The sequence below is a fragment of the Cornus florida genome, unplaced genomic scaffold, assembly GCF_030987335.1.
Source record: "Cornus florida cultivar Cherokee Brave unplaced genomic scaffold, ASM3098733v1 CherokeeBrave_3.0.0_Hap2_Chr10, whole genome shotgun sequence".
Taxonomy (NCBI): Eukaryota; Viridiplantae; Streptophyta; class Magnoliopsida; order Cornales; family Cornaceae; genus Cornus; species Cornus florida.
In genome coordinates, this window is record NW_026775580.1 from 73056745 (window position 1) to 73076873 (window position 20129).

General features: G+C 34.7%; 1 protein-coding gene and 1 long non-coding RNA gene across 8 annotated transcripts; both read left to right on the forward strand.

The window, feature by feature from the left end:
* Positions 1–619: 619 nt before the first annotated feature.
* On the forward strand, positions 620–18993 carry LOC132280184 (5'-3' exoribonuclease 3). Of its 7 annotated transcripts, none has more exons than XM_059782334.1 (23): positions 620–1099; positions 4089–4191; positions 4290–4366; positions 4451–4642; positions 4781–4900; positions 5025–5087; positions 5286–5435; positions 5529–5693; positions 6341–6418; positions 6533–6619; positions 7734–8093; positions 8332–8433; positions 9167–9262; positions 10727–10797; positions 14353–14481; positions 14591–14667; positions 14765–14805; positions 14934–15008; positions 15117–15274; positions 16242–16346; positions 16483–16566; positions 17748–17827; positions 17970–18186. In XM_059782334.1, exons 1-23 carry the CDS (start codon positions 896–898, stop codon positions 18047–18049), a joined length of 2697 nt encoding a protein of 898 aa, XP_059638317.1. In that variant the 5' UTR covers positions 620–895; the 3' UTR covers positions 18050–18186. The 7 variants fall into 7 exon arrangements, with proteins under 7 accessions (XP_059638317.1, XP_059638311.1, XP_059638312.1 ...); XM_059782328.1 differs by having other exon boundaries at positions 622–1099; positions 16483–16558; positions 17970–18993; XM_059782329.1 differs by having other exon boundaries at positions 622–1099; positions 4815–4895; positions 16483–16558; positions 17970–18993.
* Positions 10804–12508, forward strand: LOC132280186 (uncharacterized). Its single transcript, XR_009471490.1, has 2 exons — positions 10804–12229; positions 12292–12508. It is a non-coding gene; the product is annotated as an uncharacterized LOC132280186 (long non-coding RNA).
* Positions 18994–20129: the final 1136 nt, after the last annotated feature.

The following is a 20129-nucleotide window of genomic DNA, read 5'->3' on the forward strand; positions in this document are numbered from 1 at the left end:
GAAATTTTTCAAAAATTATTAAAAATATTTATTTTTTAATTAACACGAAAAAAAAATTTGTACTTAAAATTCAGTTATTAAAATTTGCAGTATTTAATTTTCACTTTTATCAAACAACACCTTAGCTAAGAAGAACAACATAATTTAATTATACAATGACGCTAAGAACATAGAATTAAAATTAACTAAGTAGAGTTAGGAAGGAAAAAAATATAATAACATGTGATTTAATTAGATAAAATTGCATTTCAAAAAAAAAAAAAAAAAAAAAAAAATTTATGTCCCTAATATCAAGTAGATTCGATAGATTTATTATTGTTATTTTTTGAGTTGACTTAACATTAAAGATGAGTCCAAAAATATCATTATCTAAAAATATCCATAACTACTTTTTACCAAAAAAAATATCAACTACTTTACAGGAATAGTCCACAACATTTACTAATATAGTAAACCGTACGCAAACCAGAAATTAGGACCAACCGATCGACTCACTATCTTCGTACACAAAGACATAAACACCCCTCGTTTTCTTCAAAATATCTTCCACTCCCTTCGAAAAGGGCACTCTGTCCTACTATTTGTTTCGTGCCCTAATTTGCCGTCGCCGCCAACATTGACTCGCATCAAACCGCCATACTATTTTGTTTCGTGCCCTAATTTGCCGTCACCGCCAACATTGACTCGCATCAAACCGCCATTTCTAATATTCGCATATTCTCTCTCCTGTTCGTTTGAGTTCTATCTATTGTTCGTTTTAGTTATCTCTCTGGCATTGGAGTTGTATTCTTCATTAATTGTTATATTTATGTTGTATCTATTGTTTGTTTGAGTTTTGAGTTTGAGGAAGGTTTGATCGAAGATAGCTTAAAGCTTGCGTGAGTGTTGGTCTGCGATGGGAGTTCCGGCGTTTTATCGATGGTTAGCTGAGAAGTATCCAAAGGTGGTGGTGGATGTGGTTGAGGAGGAACCGGTTGTGATCGACGGAGTTACAATTCCGGTCGACACGAGTAAACCTAACCCTAACAAGCTCGAATATGACAATCTCTATCTCGACATGAATAATATTATACACCCTTGCTTTCACCCCGAAGACCGGGTACCAATTTCATCTCTGGTTTTTCATTCTATTTGTCACGAATTTGAAGCTTTGTTGTGTGGTTGATGTTTTTATTTGTTTTTAGTTGCATTTCATTTCTGAAATGGTGAAATTCGATGAGACGTTTGGTGGTGTTTTGTCAGTTGTGTCCTTGTGAAAAAATAAGTGGTTGGGTTTTTGAAAATATTAACATGAATTGAGCAAAAAAAATGATTACATTCTTTGAAATGCTGTTAGCTTTACCAATAGAGTTGCATTATTTACTCTTTCTATCTCTCTTTCAATTGTTTTTTCCGTATGCTTTTTCTTTGTGTTTTTATGTGTGCATGTTCATAGTCTACAACTTATCTGTCTAAACTTTGTGACTAATTTTAGCATCATGAAAATTTGGTTCCAGTGATTTTATTTTTGCTAGATAAGGATAAGTTTTATTGACTGACAAAAGAAGTAAAAAACATGATATACACAATAGGAGCCCAATCAAGGAGTTGCAGAAGTTGAATAGTATGAGGGGTTTTCATATTTATTATTATTACAGTTATTTGGACCCAAGTACCACAATGTTGCATAAAAGATGATTAAGGATCTAATTTATGTTACTTTTAATTAATCAATCCTTAGTTGACCCAAGGAATTTATTTATTAATATTAAGGTTAAGAAGGAGCTGATTCCTGATTTTACTTGTTGGAAGGTGACAATGTAATAAACATGTAAAATTGTTTGACTTAAGTCAATGTCTTTAAAATAGGGGGAAAAAATAAATTAAAGAGTATTTTTACTTATATATATAAAAAAAAATCAATTAAAGAGTGCTGTTTATTATATAAATAAAAATAAAAATAAATTTGAAAAGTAGTGTTTGGAAATTTTTACAAGTAACAAATGGTTGGATTAGTTAACTAGTGTGCATATTGGCATAAGTACATGACTTAAGTATTAAATCCAGCCATCAAACAAGTTGAAGTTCTGAAATTCAAATCTGAACCTGATTTGTCCAATTCATATACTTTTATGATTTTTTTTTTTTTCTTTTTTGTTTTTTGAGGTTTTTAGTACAGATAATAAGACTTTATTTTATATATAAGAAAAAACCATCCATAAGCATTGCATTGTACATAAAGTAATATACATGAAGGATTTTACATAAAGTAATATATGCAGAAAGACTAAAAACAATTAATTAAAATAGAGTATAATTATTTATATTCTCATCTTATAAGCTAATTATAAATTTTAGCGTTATATTATACAAAGGGAGAGCATCATGCAGATAGAATGCTTTCAAAAAAAAGATCTCTATAGGCACGAAGATGGCAAAACTTTACCTTCTATTTTAATTTTTAATATTTTACTAGATATCATGTTGTGATCACTTAATGAAATAAAATATTTAAATACCTCTTTAGTGGTATTAGAGAACTCAAACATCTCCCAAATAAGAAAAAGAACTTCAATACTATAAAGAAACTTGAGTATATATATTCTTTGTAATGCTTGAAAGAAAAATTGAAAAATCAATAATGGAGAACTTTAGAATATAAACCCAATTGATTTTTTTACAGTTAAAATAAATAAAAAATATTTAAACAAAATTCGAAGGATTGTAACGACCCACTCTACCATTCCCTTGCTCAGGCGATATGGGACTGTGCACCTGTAGCTCTCCCAGTGTGGTAGTCTGCCAGTGCCTCTTGCACCCGCTCATAGTTGTTAAAGGCTCAAGGCGCACTAAGGCATCAAAGGCTTTCTGGAGCCTAAATGCAAGGCGCAGTATAAGGCGTGAACCTGATTAAAGTAAGGCGCGTGTATATATTAATGCATATTTAATATATTTATTCATAATCAAGTAGTAATTGCAGTTAATGTGAGTAGTGAACCATAAATTTATGCACTTTGTCAAATATTGCATAGGGTTAAACAATACGATATATGATATAGAACCTTTTAATTTACTAGTCGTCAAGTAAAAAAGAAAATACCAACGGACTAGTGGTCTAGCAGTATCAGCCTCTTACTTTCCAAATGGAGGTCAGGGGTTAAAGTCTCAGAAGAAAATGATATGAATAAATGATTAAAAAATACAAGACGTGTCTTTTTTGAGCCTGGGGCCTACTAAAAAGCATGACCTTGATTAAAGGGCCTGGCTGTAGTAGGTTGAGGTGCTCTACTTGAGCCTTGATGAGCCTGGGGCTTTTTTGGAGCCTAGGCGCTCCTTTAACAACTATACACCCACCCACAAAGTCGCCACAATCCACCCCCCGGGAGGCCTAACGTCCCTGTCGGCACACTTCCGGTTGAGCTTTGTTCTGATACCATTTGGAACGATCCACTCCACCACATGATATGATATTGTCCGTACGGTTTTGCACTTGATTTTTATCCCCAAAGGCCTCATACCAATTGGAGATAACATTACCACATATAAGCACTTCACCATTTCCTTACCCAGGCGATGTGGGACTGTGCAACTGTAGCTCGGTGTGGTAGCCTGCCAGTGCCTCTTGCATCCGCCTACAAGGTCGCTGCAAGGAACATAATATTTTTAGCAAAAAACTTAACGGACTCCCCCCCCCCCCAAAAAAAAAAAGTTTGAATGATTATGGCCAAGGCCTTTTTTTTAATTTTATTTTTAATAAAAAAATACATTTTGACATTGAACCCTTTTCAATTTTGAAAGAATAATTGGGGATTAGCCCTATCTTTTAATCCCAACCGTTTCTCAACCAATGTTTAACTAACTCGTGTTAACTTCTATTAGTCAGTCGATGGTTTAGATTAAAAATGGGACTGAGCCAAAATGACTGATATCAAAGCACATGCAAAATTGTGAGACTTAAGTAAATAAACTAATTATAATTGTGTATTGTTATCAAAATTCTGAATTATGCTTTGCTTCATCTTATTTGTGCACAAAAATGTTATTTTTTATTTCGTTTTATCTTATACTTCAACAGATATTTATAAAATAACTTATTTCTTTCAATCCAGCCTTCTCCAACCACATTCGATGAGGTGTTTCAGTGCATGTTCGATTACATAGATAGACTTTTTGTGATGGTGCGGCCTCGCAAACTGTTATACATGGCTATTGGTGGGTAATAAGGTGGAAGTACTTTGTAATTTTACTTTGGAAGTTGATAAAAATTGACATGCGTCATGTGATATTCATTATCTTGAAAAATCTGGTAGATGGCGTTGCCCCAAGAGCTAAGATGAATCAGCAGCGGTCTAGGCGTTTTAGAGCAGCCAAAGATGCAGCAGATGCAGTATACGCCTATCCTATACATTCTTTATTTACCTGCTTATAATATAAAATATAGCTAATTTTGATTTGTGACTTCTTTTTGAAGGCAGCTGAAGAAGAAAAGTTAAGGGAGGAGTTTGAAAAAGAAGGCAGAAAGCTTCCCCCAAAACAGGATTCCCAAGTTTGTGATTCTAATGTTATCACACCTGGAACTGAATTCATGGCTGTTTTGTCAATTGCTTTGCAGTACTACATTCATCTTAGACTAAACAATGACCCTGGATGGAAATCTGTTAAGGTATTTTTCAAGTTAAGTTCTGGTGCAGTTTTCATTGATTTCTTTTGCGAATATAATGGTTTGCTTGTCCTCTAGTGCGTGTTGTGGTGAAGAAGGATTAGTGCTCTAGGATTTGCTTATCATTCTGTTCTTTTGAAGGTTATCCTTTCTGATGCAAATGTTCCTGGTGAAGGGGAACACAAAATTATGTCGTATATTCGTCTTCAAAGAAATCTTCCTGGTTATGATCCAAATACGCGCCATTGCCTTTATGGTTTGGTGATTCTTCTACTTCAACATTTCTGTGATTGTATTTAACAACTATTCTCCCTGTTATGCTTTGTTTCTATTGTTTTAGACTATTATTATTGGATTCTATCATTCTAATGTTGCTACATAACAGGATGCTGATTTAATCATGTTGGCTTTGGCTACCCATGAGGTTCATTTTTCAATCCTCAGGGAGGTTTGTATTTTACTTTTGGTGGATCTTTTAGTATTTTATTATTATTAGCATTCTATACTTGCTGATTTTTCCATTGCAAAAAGTTTACTATTACAAAACTAAGAGGATGGAAAATATTGGGTTTATATGCGGTTTGTTGTCAGTGTTCTCTTCAAATTTTAACAGATAACAGACATGCTCCTGCAATTTGGTTGCCAGGTTGTATTCACCCCAGGACAACAAGACAAATGTTTCCTATGTGGTCAAATGGGTCATTTAGCTGCAGAGTGTGAAGGAAAGGCAAAGAGAAAGGTAGGGGAATTTGATGAGAAAGGTGAAGGTGATGCTGTGCCCAAGAAGCCGTATCAGGTTAGCTTTGATCCTTACACGTAAAAGTAGTAGGTGTGTTAGTGCTTTTACCTGGTTTGATGTTTGCTTACCTAATTTGGGTGTCGTTTGCAGTTTCTCAACATTTGGACTCTTAGAGAGTATTTGGAATATGAGATGAGAATTCCGAACCCTCCTTTCAAGATTGATCTTGAGCGCATTGTTGATGATTTTGTCTTTATGTGCTTCTTTGTCGGCAATGATTTTTTACCCCATATGCCCACGCTGGAAATTCGCGAGGTCTGTTTTGTCTTTTAATTTTTTTTTTTTTTCATGCCACTCAGTCATTTGATTTGGCAGCAAACTTTAACTTCCAGAACCACCTTCCACACACAGTCAATTATGGAATACAACAAACTGAGTTAGAGAAGTTTAGTGCATTTTGACAATGCCTCTAATATTCTTTGTGATACTATTATGACTGCAAACTCTTAACTGTCTTGTTTGATTAACATGATGCTTTGTCTTGCTTTAAAACGAAAAATATTCCACAGAAATTCAAATGTAGATTAACATTTGAACAAGAAAGTTTAAATGCAGACATTTTAATATGGATGAACTTTCGAATAACAAAATTTCCATGGAGGACTTCCAAATGTAGATTAACATTTCTGTATTTTATCTTAATTTCAACAAAATAACAAAATAAAGTATTCAGGAATGATATCCTTATTGCTGAATATATCAATGGAGATTATTATTTTCTGGTTCATGATATTAGATACATCAATGGATATGCCAGCATGTTGATGGGCTTTTAAACCACCAACAAAATACATTCTTTCAATGTACTGCTAAGATTGCTATTTGCTGTCAAATACTTTCAGGATTTATTCTTATACTCTAATAATCTATACGATTCTGTGTTTTTTTTTAAATTTTTATAGGGTGCAATAAACTTGCTTCTGGCTATATATAAGAAAGAATTCAGGGCATTGGGTGGGTATTTGACTGACTCAAGCAAGGTATTTTATTGAATATGGCTAGGCCAGATTACCAAGATTGCAATTCGCTTCATTTTTTAACACGCTTGAAGGATAGTTTTAATTTCCATCATTGTTTCTCTTTCCATATGTCAGCCAAATCTGAGCAGGGTCGAGCATTTCATTCAGGCTGTGGGATCATATGAAGATAAAATATTCCAGAAAAGAGCTAGGTTGCATCAGGTTTGAGTTGTTTTAGCAATGACATGGTTGCCTTCATCCATTAGATGTCCACTTTTTGCTTTGTAGTTCAATGAGGTGGCATTACTGAAAATTTTGACTTTCCTTGAATGATTGTTTTTTCCCCTTTTGCACTGTGGTCTTCTCCAATGTCTGGATCTTGCCAATATATCCCAGTTATTTTTTTGTTAAATTTATTACACTTATAAGTTTGTTTTTCACATCATAGTTTCATTTTGTCGAATGCTTTAGCAGCAATCTCTTTGTAAGATTATATGACAGTGTGCAGCCAAGTGCTGCAAATCCAAGGCTGTTAGGATCGAGATTCTATGTCGGATTGATTAGGGGTCCGCATGATCGGATCGAAGATTGTAAGATCCTTTAAAATGAGGGAAAAAAGAACACTAAAACTGCATGTATAAGTAAAGAATCCTTAAAATAGATAGAGAACAAGTCTAAAACACAAAAAATAGCATGGACACGTTCATGCAGATACCTTTGTTAATATACTCAAAAGGTAGACTAGAAGATCAAGTTTTAGATTCTTCTATTATCAGTTTCCTTACAAAAATGTATGTTTTATAATACCAAATTACATTTTAATGAATGAAACCAAGAAATTTTTTTAGTGCAATCCAAATACCAACTACATACCCACAACAACCAACATTTTTGACAAAAGGTTAAAGGAAACAAATTATTGGTTTTTATTTATTTTTTGTATACATGAACGATCCTATGGTGATCCTACTATCTTCTGCAATTTTTGGCGATCTTACCACAAACTTATTACTCTTATTTTTCTTAGGATCTTGATGGATTTGATTAGTTTGTATTGTTGGATCGAGATTACGATTGTGCAAACTGACACGGAAGTATCACTGGCTGTGGCATAGCACTGCCTTTTATATTTATTCTGTTCATCAATACTTTAGCATTACCATTAATATTATACTTTCATTTGTGAGTTCTTCTGCCAGTGGCTACCTATCAATGCATTTATGCTAATGTAGAATGAGGGCATCCCATCAGTGACATAGGATGTAGCTATTGTAATGCCTGCTATTCTTGTGAAGTGAAACCAATATTATCATTATATTTTGCTTTCATTGTTCAGAGGCAAGCCGAAAGAATCAAGCGTGAAAAGTCGCAAGCAAAAAGAGGGGATGATGCAGAACCTAAACTCAAACCTGAATCTCTTGTTCCTGTTGCTCGGTATCATGGTTCTCGTCTTGCTTTGGGTCCTTCACCTTCACCATATCAACAATACCGTCCAGTGAGTTCGACGTGTGTGAAAATTGAAAATTCACTTGGGAATGTTACTGCGGGTATGTCAACTCTTGATATTCAGAGTAAGCAGTCAGGGATATCTGATGGTAGAGGTGCCTGTGTCCGGGCAAAAAAAATTGCACGTTTGTCTTCTGGGACCACCATTGGTGCTGCTATTGTTGAAGCAGAGAATAGTATAGAAATAGAAGTATGTTTTACTGCTTCAGGAGAGGCACTTTAATGTAATTCTGACTCCATCCATATTTTAGTACTAATTTTCCATGGGTTAGCATCATAGTTGTTTTGAGTTTTGGAAACAGGGTGCTAACATTGAATTTATCATCATTATTAGTATTATTACTTGTTATCGTTTTATTCTTTTTCTCTTCCACATGTTAAAATGCTTTTGACTGAGTTATGTTCTCTCTGTGTGTGTCTGTTCTCAGTCAGAAGAATGTGAAAACAAAGAAGAACTGAAAGCAAAGCTAAAGCGGATACTTCGTGAAAAGTCTGATGTTTTTAACTCTGAAAATCAAGATGAAGACAAGGTATGTACTCACAGATGTATGTTGGTCAGTTTTAATATATACCATGTCTTCTGTTCATATGTGGTGTTCATATCTGCTTAGATGTTTGGGACTTTATTAAAGATATGTTTGGTATCCGAAACCAGTGCCAAATTATGCATCCTGAAACTTTACTTTTAAAATCGAAGGCTACCTAAAAGAATGAACTATTTAGGTAGTCGAAATCATTATTGTATCATATGATAAACTTGTGTTTTGCATTTCTAATATTACATGTTATGGCTGAATCGAAGCTTTTGATAAAGCTTATTCATAGTATACATCTGCAAAAAAATCTGAGGGGCTATATGTGCAATATAAGAATGTCATTCCAATTGTATGTATATGCATGATTCAAGAACATGGATAAAAGGACTTGAATCTATTTTTTCAAAGAAGTGTGGGAAGTCATGCAATTGTGGAGTGGAACTCAGTAACTCAGTCATGCTGAGATGTGGGCTATTCTGAAGGCCAGTGTTTATGTTGCATGCACAGTAGAGTTTTCTTTTAATCTCCAAAGAAAATTTTTGAGATTAAATGAGTCAACCTTACGTTATTGCCTTCTGTTTTGAATTTTCTTGTAATTTTGGAGATAAATATTTAGAATCTATAATGACTAAAAGAGCTATATCTGAATATATGCTACCACTTATATGATTCATCTTGGGTTCTTTTTTCTTTTTTCCCCTTCTTCTTCTTGATGTCCTTTTATCAGGTCAAATTGGGAGAACAGGGGTGGAAAGAGAGATACTATGAAGAAAAGTTTTCTGCAAAAACTCCCGAGGAACTTGAAACAATACGTAAAGATGTTGTAAGTTACTTGAACTTAACTACCATTGATGTTGAATATATGAAAGGAGTAATAATTATTATTGAACAGTTAGGTCGTAGTTTGACTCTTTGTTTATCCCACTCGGTCCCTGACTAACAAAAGAGAGTTTGTCAGTATGTTTTGTGAACATTTACACGACAAATTTGCGCAAATATGGTTGTCATTAGTTTGTCTGGTATCATTGACTTGGGTTTAGTTGAGTAGAATTTTTGATAACTGATAACATAAATCCCTGCTGCAACAATTGAGAAACTTTTCTAGCCACATAGTTTACTGAATTGATCTGGTCAAGTTCCACCTGAAAGATATTTTACTTATCAAAAAAGAAAAAAGAAAAAAAAGTTTCACCTGAAAAGGAAGAGTTTTATTTATTTATTTTATATTTATTTTTTAGTAAAAGCTATAAGGTTTTTTTAATAAGTTGCTATTGGCAGATTTCATGAATAGCTTGGTGTGATGGTTCTAAGTTTATTGAAGGTTTTGACCACCTCAACTTCTTTGGATAAGCTTATTCCATTAGATTTCTATACTTGAAAGAAGCCCTATTGATCCTACCATTTCCTGTAAAAATATTGAAATGGTTGCTAAATTGGTGCCTCAAAAGTTTCCATGGGAGCAGGCTAAATTGTATGTGCAAGCATTAAGTCTGTCGGTGCCATTAAGTTCATGTGTATCCAGTGCATTTTATTGTTGAAGGATAGGCTATGTGGTCAATATGGATTTTGGGCAGGAGGAGGATTCATGGGCAATCCAAAACTCCTCCCCATGGTTGACACATGTTGGCATCACCATAGGTGCACCATCTGCTGACACCTAAGCAACCATTGTTGCTGCCACCTTTCCTAATTTTCTTGGTTGGGTATATTTTTTGGGGTTCCACATGCTGAAGCTGCCTTTATTTATTTATTTATTTGTTTGTTTGTTTTGTGGGGTGCTTGTGGTTAAGTAGATGAAGTCTCCCATTTAAAGTCTAATCTGAACTGGTCCTCCTTGTGAGCGTATTCCACGATGAGCAATCGTTTTTGAAAGATTGTGTCTTAATTTAAGAGTGTGTGTTAATTGGAGTTAACTACCAACTTTTTGCAATGAACCAGGGAATGCAATCTTAAACATTTAAACAGAAAATTTGCACTTGTCGATTGTAATTTAGGATCTCTTTCTCGTTCTCACTTGCAGGTGACATTCATAAATTGTTTCTTGAAACTAAAATCATAAGAGTAGATGTATTGGGGTTGGATTTTCTGATGGTACTAGAATGAAAACTTTGATTGCGGGGTTTAGTGATATCATTTGGAATCTTTGGAGAGTTTTTTGATCTCTGACATGACCAGTACTTTGTAGTGGCTCTTTCTTGCAGTTGCGTTCTACTGCATCTCTTTGAAGTGATAAAGCTCGTGTTTTAGTTTAAGTGGGTTAACCAAAAATTTTATTTCCCTTTGGTAGGTTTTGAAATACACAGAAGGTTTATGTTGGGTTATGCACTATTATTACGAAGGGGTTTGTTCGTGGCAGTGGTAAACTTTTCTCCTTATTCTATGCAATAGACTTGTAACTTCTTGCTAATGGCTGTTGAGTCTCTCTCTCTCTCTCTCTCTCTCGCACACACCCTCCTCCCAATTGGCTCACTCTGCTCAGTGCATAAAGAATTGATGATATGTGTTAATATAAACTCTGCTCAATGCATAAAGAATTAATGATCCATGATGCACAGAAACTTCTAAATGTTGAAGCTTTAATGTTCGACTCTACCCATCGTTATCAAATTCTAGCCTAGGCAGCGCCCTGGGTACTTATAATTGCTTAATCACTGGTAGTCTGGACCATAAGATGCAATGCACTTCTTGTTTCAAACATGCACCGAGTTTTGCATTACAAATTGTTGTCATTAAAATATTTTTATTTAGTTAATTAGGGAAAATGATAATTAATAAAAAAAGTGAGCACCTGAACTTGATGAGTACTTTTTGAACTGAAATACTTGAATAAAATTATGTTATGTAAGTCAACAAACTGAAGTTTTGTTTTTAAAAAAATTATAAGAAGAAGAAACTCAACCGCTAGCAAGTTGAGACCTAGCCTCTCTCACTCTCTCTCATTTTCTCTTTCAGTTTTATTTTTAACTCCAATCCTCATATTATGCAACCTTGACTTCACTGCACATCTCTATGGTAGTTTCTATTTCCTTTTCAAATATATTACTTCTTTAATTTAAGAATATGCAGTGGTATTTCTTTTATGTTCCTCTGAGATGCTTTTAAATGTTAGATTATTGTAACAACATAAGGTTTAAAAATATATATGAAATAGGTGTATTAATGGTCGACTAAGTTCGTTCTACTTTTATCTTCATTATCCAAACTCCATCTTTATGGTCAGAATTGGCTTAAATCCCAAATTAAAATTTGTCCAACAAAGTACAACCCAAATTTGAAGACAACCTAAATTTGAACACTGAATTTAGTAGGAAAAATTCGATCACTCTGAAAACTCAAATTTAGTAGGCTTTAGTTCGTTAGTCGAATCTCCACCACTCTGAAAGCCCAAGAATACTTCTGCAATGTGAGTACTCTGGAATTCCATTGACAGGTCTGGTATCAAACTTTTGTTCTTCAAGAATCAGAGTATAAGTTTATAGAGTTGGTCTTCAAGAATCACAAGACAAGTTGATCTTTGTCTTCTAATGGTGATTACGAGGCCTTAGATCAAGCAAAATGACATTCGATGTAGACAGATAAACATAGAATCTAAGAAGCACGGACACGGATACGGGACACGGATACGACACGACACGGACACGGCGACACGGCAAATCCAAAAAAATTAGGACACGGACACGGCGAATAGTATATATATATATATATATATATATATATATCAGCATTAATAATTTTAAAAAAAAAAACACTGATATGTTTAGGTTGGAATATATATATATATCACTGATATGTTAGTATATATATATATCAGCATCTTTAGGACGCGGATACGGCGAATTGTGGCATCTTTAGGTTAGTATATATATATATCAGCATCTTTAGGGTAGTACAAAACAAAAAATAGAACATATCAGCATTAAAAATTAAAAAAAAAAAAAAAAAATCCCAGAAAAGTGTGTCCGAGCTGTCTGAGCCGTGTCCGTGGCGTGTCCCAGCCGTGTCCGAAAATTGAAAAAAATAAAAAAATTCCAGACACATTTTTTGGCGTGTCCGACACGTGTTGGACACGGATTCTTCGCCCATTTTGGAGTGTCCGTGCTTCCTAGCATAGAATGTAGAGAGAGAAACGGAGGATGTAAGGAGAGAAACATAGAGAGATGATGATGTAAAGAGAGAAACGTAGAGAGGACAAGCGATTCGTTTGGGTCTATAATGCCAACAGGACACGGCGTCGTATAAGCCAAGCCCTTATTGGGTAAATTGCACTTATCAAAAAAAAAAATTATTGGGTAAATTACACTGACCTCCCTTAAGGTTTGGGCAAGTCTCACACAGGTGGAGCGTTTGAAATTTATTACTTTGACCCCCCCCCCCCCCCCCCATCAGAACTTGCAAAGAAATTTTACAAAATAACCAAATTACCCTTACACTCATTCTTACACTCCTTTACAAGATTGCACTGGCTTACACATGAGAACTGTTGAAAAAAAAAACCCAGCAGAACTATATATAAATATATATGTATACACATATTATTAATTCTTAGAGAAACAGTAAATAATAGATTCTCACCACCAGTCACCATTAATTCTTCAAGCATAATTAACGTAACACTAAACAACAGAAATCTCTAAATTTCATAGAAATCCAGATATCCAATGATACCAACAACTATATAAATAATTTATTAGACATCTAAAATAAGAGTAAAATTTGTATATTTAATATATTCAAGCACACACATATCCAGAACAGAAGATGATTTCTAAAGTTCTAAACTTTGCATTTTCATCATTCCGTCAAAATAAGCATTAGAAGAGACAATCTTACCAAACAAAACTCCAGAAATAGAATGATTGATGACTGGCGGTAGTTTTCAATTGATATCAGAGTCGTCAAAATCGTCCTCGAAGGAGTTGAAGAAGTCAGCGTCGACGAGCTTGTGGTTGACGGCAATATGGCCCTCGCCAAAGATCTCGATGGTGACGACATCGTCTGCGTGTCCATCGAATTGAGATGAAAGGAACCATGATAGGATTTTAATGAACCTCTAAATGAAGGGATTTCCGAATTGTAAAGCTTATATATATATATATGGTTGTGTATGCCACTATGCCCCCAATAACTTCAGAGAGCCAATCAATTGCAATGATAATTACCTCTCAAGGCAGGTTCTTATGAACAGAACCCAAAATGGGTTTTTATATCAAGGAGAGAGAAATTATGTTTTAGGTATATATATTATTTGTATATATTAATGTACAAGTAACTTGCTGTTTAAAGAAGTGGAGAGAAGAGATAGATGTGGTAAGGTGGCGGCTGCGTGTGGAGGTGGCGGTGGTAGGAGAGGGTGTCGGTGGTGGAGAGGTGAGAGAAAGTAATGAGAGAGTGGAGAGAGAATAATTGATTTTTTAGATTTTATAATGTATTATGTATTAACTTATCAATATATATATATATATATATATATATATATATATATATTATGTATTATAAAAATATATTACATTTAAGGGTATAATAGACTTTTTATAGTCAAAAGGGAGGTCAGTAATAAAACCTCAAACGCTCCACCTATGTGAGATTTGCCCAAACCTCAGGGGAGGTAAATGTAATTTACCCTTCATTAATTTAATAACTCGGTTAACGGCAGGTTTGACAGAAGGGACCGATTTGAACCAAATCATTAGGAGGGGGGTATTTTTAGAAGAAGAGGGGTGTTATATGCACAATATGCATACCCCAGTGGTGTTTTCTGCATTTAATCCTGTTTCTAATATATTCTCCGTGTATACTTCATTGTTTATACTTTCATTGTTTATCTACCAGAAGGTGTTATTACTTTGTTGTTTATACTTTCTTGTCTTACATATGTTCTTTTAGGTCTTCATGGCACAATATTTTGTCTTACAGGTTTTATCCCTATCATTATGCACCATTTGCTTCTGATCTCAAGGATCTTGGGCAGTTGTCTATAAGCTTTGAACTAGGTTTTCCATTCAAACCATTTAATCAGCTTTTGGGGGTTTTTCCAGCTGCAAGGTTTCTGTTGCTACTTTATTATTATTATTTTTATATTTTATTTTATTATTTTTTATATAAAAATAAATTCTCCATCACTTACTTGTGTTCTTACTGGGTTCCATTGTAGCTCCCATGCACTTCCTGAGCGTTATAGGAAATTGATGACAGATCCTAACTCACCAATTATAGATTTTTATCCGACTGGTGAGGTTCAATGATTGGCTAAATGAAAAGTTATATTTCTTTGGGGGCAAATATAATTTTTTTTTTTTTAAATTGTTTACTTCTGTTCTGTTTTTAGATTTTGAAGTGGACATGAATGGAAAGCGGTTTTCTTGGCAGGTGAGTTTTATGTGTAAAATAGTAATTTCTTGTTTTTTTTTCTCTTATGGGCAATATGTTTACAGGAAGTCAATGTTCTAGTTTTGTGGAATCTTTTGACCTTTTCCTGTGTGCCTTTTATTTTGAAGGGTGTTACCAAATTGCCTTTCATTGATGAATCCCGCCTTCTATCAGAGGTTGAAAAAATTGAACACACTTTAACGGTATGGTATTTTGAAAGAAAATTCTGAGACATATTTGGCTACTGTGTTCTTTTCCCAGGTTCTTAAAGTCTCAATTTTTCATATTTAAATATTTTATTCTATTTGTAGGAGGAGGAAGTACGGAGGAACAGTGTGATGTTTGACTTGCTTTTTGTGGCATTATCTCATCCCCTATCTCCATATATATTTTCTCTTGATGACCGTTATAAACATTTGCCAGACAAAGAGAGAATTGAAATCAAGGAGCAACTTGATCCGAGGGCCAGGTTTGTGCTGTGCTGCTTAAGTTTGATTATTTCATAAAATAATGCGAGTTTTCAAGATGAGGTTGCTTTTGCCATTTGGGTGTGTCAATCAATTGTTTAATATCCTGAAGATTTTTCTTTCTTAGTATCCTTGAGGTATGATTATTAGTTTTTTCTATTTTTATTTTTATGATTATCAAGATGGACTTACTTTTCCCATGGATAACAAAATCCTTAGATTGTTTTTGGATTTCTTTACCATTCTTGTCTAAAAATTAAAGCTGGTGTACTCCAATATTCCAATAGTTCATACATCAAAAGAAATATCCCGAATTTCCTGGGAAAAGTTCATATATTTAATTTCTTAAAGTTCTCATTTTCTCAACAGAATTCAAAAGGATCATTATTTTCCTTACACAAGTATTTTTATTTGCAAGATGATTTTACTTCAAAATTAATTTTCACAACTTTTTTTCTACCTTTAAAATGTTTTTTTAATGCCAAAATCTGTCTGGTGGATATTTTTTACTTCATATTCTTCTCACTGCATTCCTGAATCGTGCCCAAGTTCAGTGTTGTTTGATGGCAAATTGTTTTTTGAACCCCAGATTTGTTCCTATGTTGGCAAGTTTGTATCTTTGCTACGATTGTCTGTGTAAATCCACGTATCTTGTATTTTTTAATTTGCGGTTGCAGGGAAGAGACTCATCTTTTGATTTGCTTGATAATAAATATTTGCATACTTGGCCCCTATCCTTTCTCCCCCTTTTTTATTGTTTAAATACCTCTAAACCTAGCTCAGAGTTAGGGTCTGAGGTTGTTTTTCAGCAATAGCAGGACTTTATCCCTTCTCCTACATCATCGTTCCTAAATCATGTCCTTTATATAAATAACTGCGGTTTGCTGGCCTCTTGAATCCTATTAATTTTTTTTTTTTTCTTTTGTATTGCTTGAAGTATTTCCTTATATTGTTTTGGGTTTCATGCAGTGATGGGATGAATGGTTATATATCACTTTGTGCTGGAGACCCTTGCCCTCCAATTTTTAGGTCACCTGTTGCAGGACTGGAAGATATTATGGATAATCAAGTCATGTAAGTTTCCAATAAATCAGAGATAATCTTTAAGTGGGTTAATTAAAATAAAATGCTTCTTGGATTCCTTTTCCTTTTCCTTTTACTTTTTCTATTTTTATTTTTTTATCTCACCTGTTACTCCTCTGTTGTTCAGTTGTGCTATATACAGACTTCCAGATGCTCATAAACATATAGCTCTACCACCAGCTGGAGTTATTTTCCCAAATAAGGTATTTAGGTGACTATTTCTTACACTTTGTCGGACCATCTTTAGTATTTTGTTTTTGTCTCATCTTATCTCCTCTGTTGTTCCTAGTTCCTACAACCTTGTCATTGATGTATACATATTTAAAATTTATCAATTCGTCTTACTACTAGTAAATCTGAATTCTGCATTTTATTCATGCTCATTTTGTGAACATTAACCATCTGAAGTTCCTTTTGAACATGTTTTCTTTTTGGTTAAAGTCTTGTAAACAAGATCGGATTAATGATTTGGAATTGAACTTCCAAAGCAACCTAATATGATTGAATAATAGAATACGTGTTAATAAACTTTTTATTCAGTCTTTAGTTTTTATTTTTATTTTTATTTTTATTTTCTATCAATTCACTCTTGATTTTTGAGCATGTTTATTAACTGACATTTACAGGCACCCAACTTGAATTGGTAGTAAGGTTCTTGTGAATATGCTTGGATTGCAACTTGGAGACGCACTTCTAAATAAACCTAATAGGCTTCTTCTTCTTTTTCTTCTTTTTTTTATTTTTATTTTTATTTTATTTTTATTTTTAAGCCAAAACCTAATATGACTTAAGTTTGTTGAAAATGACCTCAAAATTATCTACTTGGTCATTGTGCTTCCACTGGATTGTGGCTTCTTTTAAAATTCTTGGACTGAGCTTAAATTAGTGCCTAGTGAGTAGTGTGGGAACATCATCCTCTGTTATCTCTGTATGGTTCTGCCATCCTATTTACTTTATGACATTTTGTTGCCTTCTGCCTGCTTGGTTTGCAATTTAAATAGTTACTTGAGAAGTATAATTTGTTGTAAATGTACACATACATGAAGGGAATTGTCTGAAATCCATCCGATAAATGATTCCTATTGCACAAAGGTTCTAGTTGAATAATGAATATACATCTCCTACCTGTTACCTTTTCCATGTTTTCTTCCTCGTCTCCCTCAATCCGTCTTCAAATAACCAAATCCTCTTTACATATTTTATGAATTTGAATCCTGAATGTCTTCTTTCAAATCCATCAATCTAATATTAACATGCACAATTTTTTTTTACCGTAGGTGATCTCAGTGATTATGTATTCTATTAGCATTGCTATATGGGGCATGGCGTTGATACGTTAGTGGTACCTATATTATGCTGTGTAAATTCACCCTTGCTTGTATCTTTTTGCAGACTGTTTCGGTCAGGGATCTTAAACCTGAGCCCGTTTTGTGGCATGAGGAATCTGGGAAGAAGCCATGGGAGAATGGAAGGTATGCTAACTCTTCTTTAAAATCATCTGCCTATGGTAATGAATAGAGTTGGGTCTTTATCTATAATTATGATCCTATTGTGTTGTTATTTTCTTGATATTTTATTAAGGGATTATGGGTGTTTCCGCGTTTCTCCCTACAGGCAAAACAGCCCTGGAACTATTTTTGGTCGGCAGCTTGGGGAGGCCGCACATCGGCTTGTGGCTAATAGCTTACAGTTAAAGGCAGGTCAGAATGGTTATGGTGTTCGAAAGTATGCTCCACCCCTATCCTATGATGCTGCGCATAGACCACATTTTTCCTCTTACCAAGGTAACCGATACCATAGTCAGGAATATGATAGAAAGGTTGCACCTAGAACAGGCTATCCTTCTCAAAGTACACATGGTCAACCCCGGTCTTCAAATCCTATTACTGTACAGAATCACTTAAACTGTAATTATGGTCGACCATATGCTTCATCTACTGCACGTGCTGCTTACAATCGATCACAACCTCAGCATGAAAGGAACAACCGATATGCCACCCAGAGTAGGGAGCACTCAATGCAGGGATACTACCCAACAGGGTTCCATCAAAATGGTGGAAATAGGTACCCTTCACATGCCCCTCCACGGCATGCAGTTCAAATTCCCGTACCAGTTCAAACTCCTGCTCCAGTTCAAAATCCCGTACCAGCGGGTGCCTATTTTCATCAGCAAGGAGGATACAACAGTTTCGGGAGCTACCAACCATACAGAGCCACTGGTGGTTATCAATGGGTTCCGGTAAACCAGAGTGTTGGCAGAGGGAATGGTCATCCCCAACAACCGGGCAACCAATTCTCAGTGGGAGCAAGTAGAAGACCGCCGCCGCCACCACGTGGTTATGGCCAGTAGAGGTATATTTTCTAATTGTCGCCCGACATTGCCATCTTCATGGTAGTGTTGTACCATGTAATCCATTCTCAAATGTCCGCTAATTGAAATTTCAATTCATTGTCATGTTTACCTTTATTTATTTGTTTATTTTATGAACGAGAAGATTTAGTTTAGGTGATTCTCATTTATTTGGATCTGTTCTATTGTATTCTCACCTACTTTGTATGGGGGCAAAGTCCTGAATCTTGATAATAGACCACAAAAGATTTGATAAATGCATACAAGCCTATATTGTTCTATTGGGTACACTCACTCTTAATCTCTCTCATTTAGAAGGATGAGAGAATACCATGAACTAAACCCTTGATTACCCGTAGGCCTTTTTGTTTGAGCCCTGTTAGGAACAATATTATTATGGATGTGTGGGAGCAATTTTATGACGGGGATGGCTCCCTTGCCATACAAAGTTGCTTCAAAAGTTCAACCTGCTATACTGCTGGCAAGATAGTGCCAAATTAACAGCATGACTATTATAATGAAAAGTTAAAGAATAAGTCCAATAAAGTCTTACTTGAGTGTGTCCCCTTTTGATCGCCTCTTTGTTGGCAGGGGACAAATGGCTATGGCTCAGCTGATAGTCAAGGCTTGGGCTTAAAAAAGGAAACATTCGATTAAAAACCCTTCTCAACCTTCAAGATTTTCTTTAAGAAGTAATTAAAAATATGGTAGATGAAGATGGATTGCCAAAGGGATGTTTTTCAAACTTAGAACTCCTTAGGTTGTGGCGTATAAGGCGTTTAAGGAGCATATGCGATAAACTTGAGCAGAGTTGTTCGTAACCATGAAGGTCCTGTCATGGGAACTGATTCCACAACTCCTTAATATGGAAATATTGGATATTAGGAGTTGTTACGAATTTTAGGAGATAATTTCAGTTGATGAGGAGGAGGTGGAGGACAACAGGATGCTTGAACACGTGAAGCCATTATTTACCAAAAGTCATTGGCTTCTCCATTTTTTATTTTTTATTTTAATCGATTGTCCAAAACTAAAAATATTTTCTTTTGGCATTTAACAATGCACCTAATTTGGGGAAGATTGAAGGACAACTGGAATGGTGGAAAACATTAAAATGGGAAGACGATGCCATCCCTCTTCTTTCCAATATAATTGATTAATCATTCCACGTCGATTCCTCCGAATAAAGTTTTATTCCGTGCAACTGCAATCATGTCCACAAGTTTTAGGGTTTTCATTATAATAAGAAAAGTCGCTCAAAAAAAAAAAAAAATATATATATATATATATATATATATATGTATATATATATATATATAGAATGAATATTTTGATCTCGCTCGAGGTTGTGATCTCGAAGCTTGGTACTCGAATCTGTGTTGTGCTTTTGAGGTTTGTGCTCTCGAGGGTTGGTGACCAGAAAG